General features: G+C 37.2%; 1 protein-coding gene across 3 annotated transcripts in view; it reads right to left on the bottom strand.

Moving 5' to 3' along the window:
• LOC150082968 (putative phosphorylase b kinase regulatory subunit beta) overlaps window positions 1-13,523 on the bottom strand; it is a 735,196-nt gene that overhangs the window by 475,168 nt on the left and 246,505 nt on the right. For all 3 annotated transcript variants that reach the window (XM_090377701.1, XM_090377699.1, XM_090377700.1), the window contains exons 11-12: window positions 11,105-11,185; window positions 1,812-1,964 (exon numbers count right to left, since the gene is read on the bottom strand). In XM_090377701.1, coding sequence (XP_090233827.1) covers window positions 1,812-1,964; window positions 11,105-11,185 — 234 coding nt within the window. The remainder of the gene's footprint in view (window positions 1-1,811; window positions 1,965-11,104; window positions 11,186-13,523) is intronic.

The raw sequence follows: 13,523 nt of genomic DNA, 5'->3' as shown, positions 1-13,523 counted from the left end.
ATGTTTGACATTTTTTAAGCTTCGTAACCTTGTGTGTATTGTTATGCAGGTCACAACATTCAGCTTTGTGCCGGGTTTTGCATTCACCTGGTGTTACTCACAGAGAAAATCACGGATGAGCCAATGCGAAAATTGTGTTAAATCAAATTGTTCCCTAAAACATCAGTTGCATTGGAGCAAATTTGCGTTGTTAAAATATGCGTTATAGCAGAACTGACTGTACATCGTCCTCTCCCCACCTGTCAACAGCTTGAAAAGTGATAGCCCCGCTTCAGAGAAGATTTTAATTTTAACAGCTGTGCATTCATGCTTGTCAGATATCTGCCATAATGAGATTGTTCCATACTTTTGTTGTTATCAGAAATATTGGTGCTAATTATTTCTGAGATCTCACTCTCCATATATTTTTAGCGGAGATGGGGAAACCCCTAGGGTCGTTGACACAAAACACTTTACTTCTCCATATACTTTATAATATGGAAGCACGGTTATGCATAATCACTTGATATAACTCAAAAATGAATAATGGAATTTTAAATTGTGGTTCTTTTTCCATCCCAGGGGCTCACATCTGGTGAGTATGGGCTTGGCACACCCAGGGTCCTGAGCTGGATATCATCATTCTTCTCTTTTTTGGTGATTCCCTCCTCTCTCTCTCTCTCTCTCAGGGTATTCAAAATTTTTTTTTGGCTGGTGCAGCATAAGCCTCAGGCTTCCTTGCACCATATGGCTAATAATAATAATAATAATAATAAAATAATAAATAAATGAACAGTTTCAGTAAAGCTCATGAGCCAAATGAAGACATTGGAATAAACTACAGGTAATTTCTGATAAACTACTGATATCTTAATCAAGGTTCTGAACACGAAGTTCTAATTTAAAAATTTTAAATTCTAAAGTTCTAATTTAAAATTCAAATAGATAATACCAATCCGGTCTAGTGTGATATAAGCACAGGGGAAACAAAAATGAGAAGTGGGCTATGTTCCAGACTTAGTGATGAACATCTTCATAGTCAAACAGAGTAAGACAGAAACTCAGAATGTCTTACCATAGGGGTAAGACATTCTAAGTTTTTGGGAGGTTATTCACCCTGTTTATCAAGTAAGGATTCATCAGATATTAAGAATCTTCAAATAAAAGGAAACACTGGTCACCAGTGATAAAAGTCTATTAATATTAAATTTGTTCAAAGAAATAAATCTTGGGTCTATTGGTTTTTGGGTCATAAGAGGAATTGGTTTAAATTCTTTTCACTAATGGCATTAAATTATTGTTGAATTTTGTAAAACTCTGTATATTAAAGAATCAATTAGATTACTACAGATTAATTAGTCACCAAATATTCAGTTAAATTATTATTTTTTTTATATTGGTTACATTACTGTAAACAAAACTGCACTGCATACACACAATAAACTGATAAACCCACAAGAAAAGTTTGTTTAACAGAATATATGTAAAGTGTTGGCATCTCCAAAGCCTAAAAATAAAATCCTGGAATGTTCTAAGTTTTGAAACAGTAGCTTGAAATATTTCTTTGTTTAAAATTTGTAAACACTTTGCAAGCAGAGCTTAATCTACAATTCTCATTTCTGCATGATGAAAAAATTTCTGAAATATTTAGCATCAGCACAGTAACCTTGTGCTGGCCAAAAGTTTCAGTATGCTACATACAACATGAATACAGCAAGAAGTGGAAATTCAAATCAATCATATTAAAAGTAAAAAAAAAATAGGTCAAACATTACTATTACAAAGCAGTTTTTTATTTGCATTATAAAAAGTTAATAAGTTTTAAGACTAACCAAGCAGATAGGCAATGATATACAGTGATTGAGCCCAAAGAAAGAGGTTATCTTTTCCTTCATTACTAGCCACTCGAGGCTGAGAACCAGGTTCAGATTTCTCAGCTTCAATGCACTCAGAAGGAACGTAAAAATACTGAGGAACGATGGCATCTAAATGAAAAGTTAAATCATCAATAATGTGATTATTTTATTTACTGTATTATTGATTAACATTTATTATTATTTTATTAACAAAAATAAAATATTCACTGTTTTGTTATATATATTATTTTAACCTTTTAAATTTAAATTTCTTTTACTGTGAAAATAATCAAAATTTATGTAAGTTTAAATTGTAAATTGTAAAATTTTTATTGCCTCATCATCATCTGTCATTGTTCCACTATTCCATGGGTCGACATATGAAGCCTCGCCACCATGCCCTGTCCGTGTACTTTTCTCCATCATTGATCTCACTCCAGTTTCCTCCTCTCTTAATGACATTGGTCTTTATCATGTCTTGCCATCTCATTCTTGATCTTCCCCTTGGTCTTTTGTCCCTTAATTTTAAATCAAACATTCTTCTTAGCAAACACCTTTCATTCATCCTCTTGATATGTCCGAACCATTTCAAACAGGACCTTTCAATCCTATTCTGGAGTTTTTCAACCTGAATTCTCTCCCTAATCACATCATTCCTGATTTTGTTGCGTCTTGTCTTGTCTTTCTGGCTACGCTCCTCACAAATCTCATTTCTGCACCCTGAATTCTGCTTTCATCCTTTTTCCTCATAATCCAAGTTTCAGATTATATGTAATTGATAATTATTAATAATAAATATGCAATTGATAATATAGTCAGAATTGATATGTAAAAGGCCTGATATACACTGAGTGATCATTGAATTATGACTATCCTTATGAAAAGTGAATGCGACCCATTAACCACGCGAGGTATGAGAGTGCACTGTTAGTCGACCTACGTAGCATAGATAAGGTGTCAGTGGTTCAATAGGTAGTAAAATTCTGAGCGTGATGGGTAAAAGGAAGGATTTATCAGACTTTGATAAAGGACAGATTGTGGGAGCTCGACGAGCTGGTGCCTCAATTTCCTAAACAGCTGAACTGGTGGGGTGTTCGAGAGCAGCTACAGTTAAAGGGTACCAGGACTGGTGTCAAAATGGTCAAACAACGACCCGACGGCAAAACTGCAAAGGTCAGCGAAAGGTTGAAGTTAGAAGTGAGCGCCAGGTCCGACAACTCGTACAGGCAAACAGGCACAGCACTGTTCAAGTGTTGACTACCCAATACAACATGGACCAACCCGGAACAATATCTGCCATGACCATGTATTGCACGCACGCTCACACGTATGGGCTTTTTTTTTTTTTTTTTTTTTTTTTTAGGAGCATTAGCAACTAAGGCCATATTGCTCCAGGAATTTGCGGTGATCATTCCCTGACCTTTCCGCATCCTCTGTATTTGGTGGTGACGGGCTCGAACCCTGGTCTAATCCAAGAAGCGCGTGTTACGCACTACTGCTCCGTCGATGGTCATGTGTACGGATTTGGCATCAACAAAATGAGGCTTTTCATCCAACATGCATGGCATCAAAAGTGCAGGCCAATGGAGGCAGCTGTATGGTGTGGGGCATGTTTCATTGGCAGGAACTTCGACCACTGGTGCATGTGGAACAACGTATCAGTGGTCTCCATTATCATCAACTGCTTGCTGACTGTGTACACCCTGCTATGTTACACTTTTTCCAGAATGCCGATGGTATCTTCCAAGATGACAATGCGCTAAGTCACTGGGCACTTGTGCAGGAATGGTTTGAGGAACACAGTTCTGGCTTGCAGCATATAGATTGGCCTCCAAACTCCCCCCGATATCAATCCCACAGAGTACTTGTGGGACACTATGGAAAGGCATATCAGGCATCTGGATACCCCAATCACCTCCATACCTGCATTGTTGACCGTATTACACACGGCTTAGTTGGCTATACCTCCTGAATGCTTCCAACATCTTGTTGAATCAATGCCACATCGGATAGCTGCTGTACTGAGAGCAAAAGGAGGATCTACAGAAACATATCACTTCAGTGATATGTTTCTGTTCCAGATCAGATCTCTTGTCTGCCTATAGAAATTCCCGCCCGCTTGGATCCTTCTACTTATTTCTTTGTCTATCACTCCAGTCTTTGTAATGGTGCTTCCTAGATAACCATTAACCATTTTCAACCATTTGTTTTAATAATTTGTTAACCATTTTTAGCTCTTTTCCTTCCATTGTAATGTATCCATCAAGCTCGCCACTCCTCTTTAGAATCATTACTTCACTCTTCTCCTGACTGAAAACCAGTCCAAATTAATTGGCCATACTAGCCCATATATTAACTTGCCGTTGTACTTATTCCCTGCTCTCTACCCATATACGGAGATCATCTGCGAAGAGCATGACTTTCATCTGGTCCTGTCCAAGTTGTTCCACCACTACATTTCACATCATTCATGACAGCTATGAATAGTAGTGGTGACAGGATGCCTCCTTGCCTCAAACCTGATGTTATTTCGAAGCTCTCTATCAACCCCATTACTGTTCTTACTTTGCTCACTGTATTGGTGCACACATTCTCAATTCTCTCCACAAGATGTGGAGAGAATTGAGAATGTGTGCACCAATCTATCCCCAAGTTTCTCAAATCCCCTCTATCCCCAAGTTTCTCAAAACCTCCCACACTTTTTCTTTCTCTTTATGGCATCAAACGCTTTCTTTATATTCAAAAATGGCATACATAATTCTTTGGGTTCATAACACTTTTCCATCAGTTGCCTGATGCAGAAAATTAGATCCACCATCAATCTCCAATGCCTAAAGCCATACTGTTCCTCGGCCATCCTATTTTCAATCGTTCCTCTTATCTTCCACCCTAACACTCTCTCATAATACAGCTTACTCACATGTAATGTCAGCGTGATGCCTCTATAATTGGAACACTTTTTCCTGTTCCCCTTCTTGAATAATGGAATGTTCAAACATTCTTTCCAGTCCTTCGACACCTGTCTCTCATCCCAGATCTTACAGAACAGTCTGTATGTCCGCATTATCCCTGCCTCAACTGTAGCCCACAGCAACTCTAAATTTATCTCATCCATACCAGCAGACTTACCTGTCTTGATGTATTTCCATGCCTGCACTACACCATTCCACGTCATGTTCAACATTGACAAATGTAAAGTACTACATATGGGAAACAGCAACCCCAGAGCAACATATTAACTCTGTGGTACTACACTGACAGTGGTAGAGAATGAAAAGGACCTGGGGGTAATTAGTATGAGTATTAGTATTAGTAACGGCCGTATGGTGCAAGAAAGCCTATGGCTTATGCTGCACCAGCCAAAAAAAAAAAAAAAAATCCGAACAAAACAATGATAAAAACAAAAATTAAATAAATAAATAATAATAATTAATAAATAAATAAAAATAATAAAATGAAATTAAAAATGAAATAAAAAGGAAATTAATCCTATCATCCTATGCGCTTCCCTTACCCGAAAGTACTATCCAGATGACCTTTGAATTTCCCCAAACTGTCGGCCTCTACCACCCATGAAGGCAACTTATTCCAGTAATTTATAACTCGCTGGCTAAAATAAAACTTCCTGCAGTCCAATCTAAACATTTCCCCCCATAACTTGAATTTATGTCCCCTAGTTCTAGCATCATTTATAATCTTGATGTCCTCATTCATTTTACTGATGCCTCTCAGAGCCTTAAACACCTCAATCAAATCTCCTCTAAGGTGTCTAGTTTCCAAACTCTGCAACCCACATATTCAAAGTCTTTCTTCATAAGGACGCCCTTTTGCCGATCTCACCAGGCGAGTTACCCTTCTTTGCACCCTTTCAAGAAGCTCGATGTCTTTCTTTAGGTGCAGTCTCCATACTTGAACACAGTATTCCAAGTGTGGTCTAACATAGGCCTTATATAATGGGATTATCACGTCCCTATCTCTACTTGCAAAAGTTCGATAGATCATCGATAGGACACCATGGGCCTTCCTTGCAACCTGTTTACAATGCTCAGAGAATTTCATGTCTGACCGTATCGTAACACCCAAGTCCCTTTCCTCCAGTACTGGGTTTAGTTGATCTCCACCAAGTGAATAAGTTATTTTGGGATTACTGTTTCCCAGGTGTAATACCTTACACTTTGTTGGATTAAAGCACAGCTGCCATTTTTCTGACCATTCTTGAAGTCTATCTAGGTCTCTCTGAATTGTGCAGGCAGATATGAAGTTCTCTGAGCAGTGTAGATGGGCTGCAAGAGTAGCTCATGGTGTCTTGTCAATGATATACAGGAATTTTTCTAGCAGGGATAAGGAGGTGGTTATTCTCTTGTATAAGACAATGGTCAGGCCACACCTTGAGTACTATATACAGGTCTGGAGGCCTCATTCAAGAAGGATGTAGAGCTGCTGGAACGAGTACAGAGAAGGGCAATAAGATTAGTGAATGGAACAAAGGGTTGCTCTTACGAAGAAAAGCATAAGTTTTGCAAATTACAGTGTCTGGCGACTAGGCACCGGCGAGGTGATCTGATAGAGGTGTATAAAGCCTTGAATGGTTTGAGCATGCTCAATGCCGATGGGATTCTTCCCCTTGCTCAGAATAATCACCTGAGAATGCATAAATTCAGATTGAGGAAAGACAGATGTAGGATAGATGTGCAGAAATTTGCCTTTAGCCAGCGGGTAGTTGGTTGGTGGAACAGACTTCCATCCCTTGTTGTGGAAGTTGATAGCCTAAATAAATTTAAGGCTCAGCTGAACATTTCGAACGAACGGAGGGGTGAAATGGAAGTGTTTTTTTTTTTTTTTTGGCTGATGCTGCATAAGCTTGCTTTCTTGCATCATATGCCTCTACTAATGCTAATGCTAAAGTGGAAAGTATTGCCACATTGTAGAAAGTATGGCTCATACTCCTGGTTGATTTTTTGAAGAGATGTGTCATGAGACTGTCACACTACCATTATGCACCCATTTCATGATAACACCACCTAAAGTAAATTGAATGGTGCAGGCTGTTAGCAACTACACAAATTTACAAGCCATCAATGTGACATCTAATAATAACAAAATCAGTCAGCTAGACCTTGTGTGCAATGAAGAGAACAATTGACTTGAGTGGCACATATGCATTCTTTATACACTATTCTGAGTCATTTCTTTATCCAGAAAGGATAAAGTGATGCAGAAAAGTATTTATTATATTGTTATATTTTATCATATTCTTCATAGGCTTAGCTCTGAAAAAATACAATAACACTCTAAAAACAAGACCAAAACTATAAAAAATACAAGACAATCTGTCTTGCCTATTTTGCTATTATTCTTGATAATCAAAATCAGACCTTCTTGTTTATACTATGATATGACCACTAGATCAGAGGAGTTTGCAATTATTTTAATAATGAATACAGTTTATGCCTGACTCAAAGTCAATTCTGATGACTGTGAGTTCTTGCATGGCTTTGCCTTGAAAAATGTTCAGGACTCTCAAGGTGTAGGTCCTACAGACCCTTACTTCTATAAAGAAGATTAGCATTAGTAGAGGCATATGATGCAAGAAAGCAAGCTTATGCAGCATCAGCAAAAAAAAAAAAAAAACCTACTCCCATTTCACCTCTCCGTTCGTTCGAAATACCTGTCAAGCTGAGCCTTAAATTTATTTAGGCTATCAACTTCCACAACAAGGGATGGAAGTCTGTTCCACCAACGAACTACCCGCTGGCTAAAGGCAAATTTCCGCACATCTATCCTACGTGGCTTTCTTCAATTTGAATTTATGCCCTCTCAGGTGATTATTCTGAGCATGAGGAAGAATCCCATCGGCATTGAGCATGCTCAAACCATTCAAGGCTTTATACACCTCTATCAGATCACCTCGTTGGTGCCTAGTCTCCAGACACAGTAATTTGCAAAACTTAAGCCTTTCTTCATAAGAGCGATCCTTTGTTCCATTCACAAATCTTGTTGCCCTTCTCTGTACTCATTCCAGCAGCTCTACATCCTTCTTGCAGTGAGGCCTCCAGACCTGTATACAGTACTCAAGCAATACTCTAGTACTCTAGGCAATGGTCAGGCCACAGTACTGTATACTGTGGCCTGACCATTGCCTTATACAAGGGAATAACCCCCTCCTTATCCCTGCTAGAAAAATTCCTGTATATCATTGACAAGACACCACGAGCTACTCTTGCAGCCCATCTGCACTGTTCAGAGAACTTCATATCTGCCTGCACAAATACCCCCCAGGTCCTTTTCATTCTCTACCACTGTCAGTGTAGTACCACAGAGTTGATACGTTGCTCTGGGGTTACTGTTTCCCATATGTAGGACTTTACATTTGTCAATTTTAAACTTCATTTGCCACCTCTCAGCCCATCTGTTCAAACTTTCCAGATCCTATTGCAGCAGTATAGCGTCAGTAGTGTCCTTAACAACCCTGCCAACCTTTGTATCATCTGCAAACGTGGACATTAAGCTTGATATACCATCATCGATATCATTTATAAATACATAAAACAATGGACCCAACACTGAACCCTGAGGACCTCCACTAATAACATTAGTCCACGATGAGCAGTGTCCATTGATTACCACTTTCTGTCTTCTCCCCCTCAACCACCCCTTTATCCATTGCAGCAATTTGCCTCCAATGCCACACTGCTCCAATTTGTGTAGCAGTCTTCCATGTGCAACAGTATTAAAAGCCTTTCTAAGATCCAAATATATAATATCAAAGTTATTCCCTGCATCCAGTTTTTTTGTGACAGCATCATAGTATCCAATCAAATTGGTCAGGCAAGACTTTCAAACTTTAACAAAACCATGCTGCATCCGAGCTATAACTGAAGTCTTGTCTAGATGATCCTGCAATGCGTTTTTAACCAGTGCCTCCATTAATTTTCCTGGAACAGAAGTTAAACTCACAGGTGTATAAATACTTGTGTCAGCCTTTGATCCTCCTTTGTGAATTGGGGTCACATTTGCACTTCTCCAGTCTATGGGTACCTCCCCTGAGTCTAAGGAAGTTCTCATAATTATGGCTAAGGGTTTGCTTACTTCCTTTGTTGCCACCTTTAATGTAACTGGATAGATCCCATCCACCCTGGGTGCCTTTTTTATGTTTATCCTCAACAATTTCTCCTCCACTTTCCTCTCAGTTATTACAAAATAATCTAGCTCACTGCTAGAGTTTACTTCACCTCTGGCATTCCCCTTCCTGAATAACTCCTCATGTGTGAATGTAGATGCAAAATACTCGTTTAGTTTGTTAGCCACCTGAGCAGGATCCTTAACTGTTGAACCATCAATATCCAGTGGACCAATCTGATTCATCCCTTTCCTTCTAGAGTTTACATAGGTAAAGAACTCTTTTCTGTTTTTTCTTTGCATCCTTTGCGAAGGATTTCTCATAATCTGACTTTGCCTGCCTAATCTCCTTTGTGAATTGGTTAAAGACCAGATTATATCTATCATAGGCTTCAATGTCACCCATTAATATGTATCCCATTCATTTTTCTTCTCTGCCATATGTCTTATTAGTTCATCTTTTTTTTTTTTTTATGTGAACCCCAAACACGAGAGGTATTAGAACCTATAGTACTTAGTACCGTGCTTGGGTTTGAGGTTAAGAAGACGAAAGAAGATATTTGTTGACATTGGACTTGAACTTCTGTAGATTGTAATTTTCAGGATGTACGTATATCAGGAAATATCTGACATCCATTTAGGCCTAAACCTTGAACAATATTTCTCTGTTGGTATGTAAAGCCTAGATTGCTTCCAATTTTGAATTTGCTGTTGGTAACATCATCAGTTGGTCACAATGTATAGAATTGAAATACTATCTCAGACCATCGTAGTTGCCTTTACAAAAGCAAAAACCCTTCCCTTTACCCATGATGGTAGTTACCTCTTAGAGTAAATCCCACTTCAGCACACTGTGATCACTGCCACCTAGTGGTTCCTTTATCTGCAGATTCTTAATGCATGAAGAATCACTACTGATAATCAGATCAGGAGTATTACTCCCTCTAGTTGCCTCCCAAACATGCTGATGTAGAAAAAAATCATCCAATAAATCCACAAAAGCCTTGCTAGTGTGCGAGTGACCAACCATCAAATTCCAGTCAATATCTGGGAAATTAAAATCCACCATTATATGACTCTCTGATTTACTGACCCACTCTATTTCCCTGTACAGTTTTTTATTATACTTATCAGAGTCATTAGGCCTATAGCACACTCCTACTCTCAATTTTGATCTCCCAACTCAGGAACTGAAATTTTTTATATACAGGTTTTTCAAAGCAACTAAGTTTTTATTCTAGAAGTACATTTAAGAAAGGGAGTTTAGTTAATCTGTATTTCCATCTTGAAATTTATTTGACTGTGGATATTCTTGAAACTACTGACGAAGGGTCAGAGGTAGTTCTGTTCAGAGGTAATTCTAGATTACAAATTGACTTCAATACAATTACCCCACAATTTGGGTTTTGATCTGTGATTTAAGAATTTTGGCTCGAGGGTGACCATGAATAATTCTGCTACATGTAAGAGAAAGAGTTTTTCATGCTAAGTCCTGATATTTGCCTGCAGAACATTTCTTCAACCTATAAGTACAACATAACCTAACTAAAGATCTATGACAGCCATGATGCATCCTTTGTCTACAAACAAACAAACAAACAAACAAACAACTTTTGATCTTTTTACTGAAAAAAGGTCTTGCAAATCCCATATGTAGAATATCTAGGACTTTCCCGATATTTGTTATTTCTTTCTCCAAAGGAACTAGGCATACAATACTCACTGTCAAAAGTAAAAGGATGTTTCTGGTACAAATATTTTCCACACCTGTATAGTTTGTTATGAAAAAAAAAAAATTCTCTCTTTAGTGAAAGAAACATGTTTGTAAATAAAACTCAATCACAAATTTAATCACTGAATTTATATTTTTGAAATTTAATTTAATCACTGAATTTATATTTGAAATTTAATTTAATCACTAAATTTATTTTTGAAATTTAATTTAATCACTGAATTTATATTTGAAATTTAATTTAATCACTAAATTTATTTTTGAAATTTAATTTAATCACTGAATTTATTTATTTACTCTTCAAAAATAGTTTGTCCACATGTATTTTAAAGTAATTATAAGCCATTTAGAAATGATACATTTAAAATACCTTCTGATATATTTATGATTGCTGCAACATAAGAAAGTGTAACATTACCTCCATATCTATCCCTTTTTAATCTTGGTTGCAAAAGATGCTGATATTTCTTTATTTGGTCTTCATTGCCCTTAAATATTCCTGATACATAATGTGAATTAATGCAATACATTAAGAATTTTAATAGAAAACTAAAATTTAAGTGAATCATAATCACAAGTTTAATGATTAACATTAAATTTATTTATTTTTCATAAATATTATATATCTGAATTTATTTAATTTGAACTGACTGAATTTATCAAATTAAATTTGTTAACTTAATTTACACAATTTGAATTAATTGAATTTATTTATTTTGAAACCCAAAAACTGCATTATTAAGCCAAGTTTATTCTATTTTTAAATATAATGTATTGTGCTATATATATATATACCTGATTATGTATCAATATTTATTTTTAGCTAGCTCCAGATTTTAATTTTTAAATTTTAATTTTTCTTCCCCCTTCTTGGACTCAAAGTATCCCACCCTTATCTGATGCTTGCTATTACTTCATATATTAATCTAATCATTTCTGCTTTACAGTTCCCTTCTCTCTAATTGGCTATCCAATTCAGCCTATAATTTTGATTAATTCATTACTGTATATCATATAGGATTTTTACATTCTCTCTTTTTCATTGCCTTCAATATTCTTCAATACACTTCCATTGAAAGTGCAAAAGAACTATTAGTATTCATACATACAGCATATCATACAGAAATGTGCATAATTCTGAATACCAATAAGCATTTGAAAGAAACTTGAAAACATAAGTGATGTAGTTTCTTTAATATCTCGTGTGTGTGTGTGTGTATATATATATATATATATATATATATATACAAGAGGGTGGTTCAATAAAGACTTGCCCTCGCCTACTTCCACATTTTGTAGTCATGATATTTTGTGTGTAGCATCATACATATCTCTGTACTAAAGGTGTAAATTTCAGCCCTGTGTCTTAATTTGTTTTTCTCTTACAGAGCTGAACGTGTGACGAAGTAGTATCATGGACAAAGTTGAAGCCAGAGCTGTAATCCGGTATCCGTTCTTGAAAGGGAAATCTCCTAAAGAAATCCACAAGGAGATGACTGCTGTATATAAGGATGAAGCCCCATCCTATGGCATTGTGAAGCACTGGCATAGACAGTTTAGGTGTGGTCAGACATCGGTAGAATCTAAGCCCATTCCAGGTCGTCCCCATTCAGCCATTGATGACAGCACGATCAGAAAAGTGGAGTCGTTAATTATTGAAGATCACCAGATATCTGTGCGTGAATTGCCCCAGGAGGTGAAGAGTAGTGTGGGCTCTGTTGAAACAGTCCTTCATGTCCAACTCCATTTATGGAAATTGAGTGCAAGATGGATTCCCCGATTATTGACTGGTTTCCAGAAGGCTGATCGACAACAGAAAAGAAAAACAGTTGTTAGCCCTGTGCCAAAAAAATGAGGAAGACTTTTTCTCTCGTCTAATCACTCAGGATGAAAGTTGGATACACCATTTTGACCCTGAAAGTAAAAAGCAGTCCATGGAATGGCGACATCGTGGTTCCCTACCCCCCAAGAAGGCAAGGATCCAAGCGTCAGCAGGAATGGTCTTGCTGACAGTGTTTTGGGATGAGAAAGGCATAATGATGACTGATTACCTGCGAAAAGGTAGAACAATTACAGGTGCCTATTATGCCAACTTACTCACAAAATTACAGGAGAAAATCAAAACATGTAGGCGTAGCATGCTGTCCAAAGGTGTGAGAATGCGTCAACACAATGCCCCAGTTCCCACTTCTGAAATTGCAACAACACAAGTGCCCACTTGTGGATATGGAATACTGCCCCATCCAGCCTACTCACCCGATCTTACACAATCGGACTTCTTGTTTCCTTCCCTCAAATCATTTCTTCGGGAGACCCACTTCCCTGACGACGAAACACTCATTTCTGCAACAGACTCATGGTTCAGAGACCAACCTCACTACTTCTACAAAAACGGTATCCATATCCTCATCCATCGATGGGAAAAATGTGTAAATCTGCAGGGTGGCTATGTAAAGAAGGACAAAAACCTGTGCCAAGAATCAACATGTTTGCACTTCTGCAGCTAGGTCAGAGAGATTCTTTATTGAACCACACTTATATATAAGCATGTAAGCGTAAATAAATTTGAAAAAAGTTTGTAGAGATAGAGGTGGGAATTACATAAAGTGCCAGGGACTAGAAGGGTAAGGATAGTAGAAAAAAGAAGTAATGTAGATATGAAAAAGGCGAAAGGATATTAATATCCTAAAAGTTACGATGAATTAAGAAAATCACGGATTGAATTTGCAAAGCTAATTTGGGGGTGAAGGAACTGTAAAATTATTAATACAAATGATGAAACAAAATAAAGTAAAATCAAATAAAATAAAAAGTGGTGGAGCTGTCATGAGATATGG

This window comes from Mastigoproctus giganteus, chromosome 7, assembly GCF_048544385.1.
Source record: "Mastigoproctus giganteus isolate SK-2022 chromosome 7, ASM4854438v1, whole genome shotgun sequence".
In the NCBI taxonomy this organism is placed as follows: Eukaryota; Metazoa; Arthropoda; class Arachnida; order Uropygi; family Thelyphonidae; genus Mastigoproctus; species Mastigoproctus giganteus.
The sequence above is the reverse complement of the archived record's forward strand: the minus strand, read 5'-3'. Positions and strand labels throughout refer to the sequence as shown.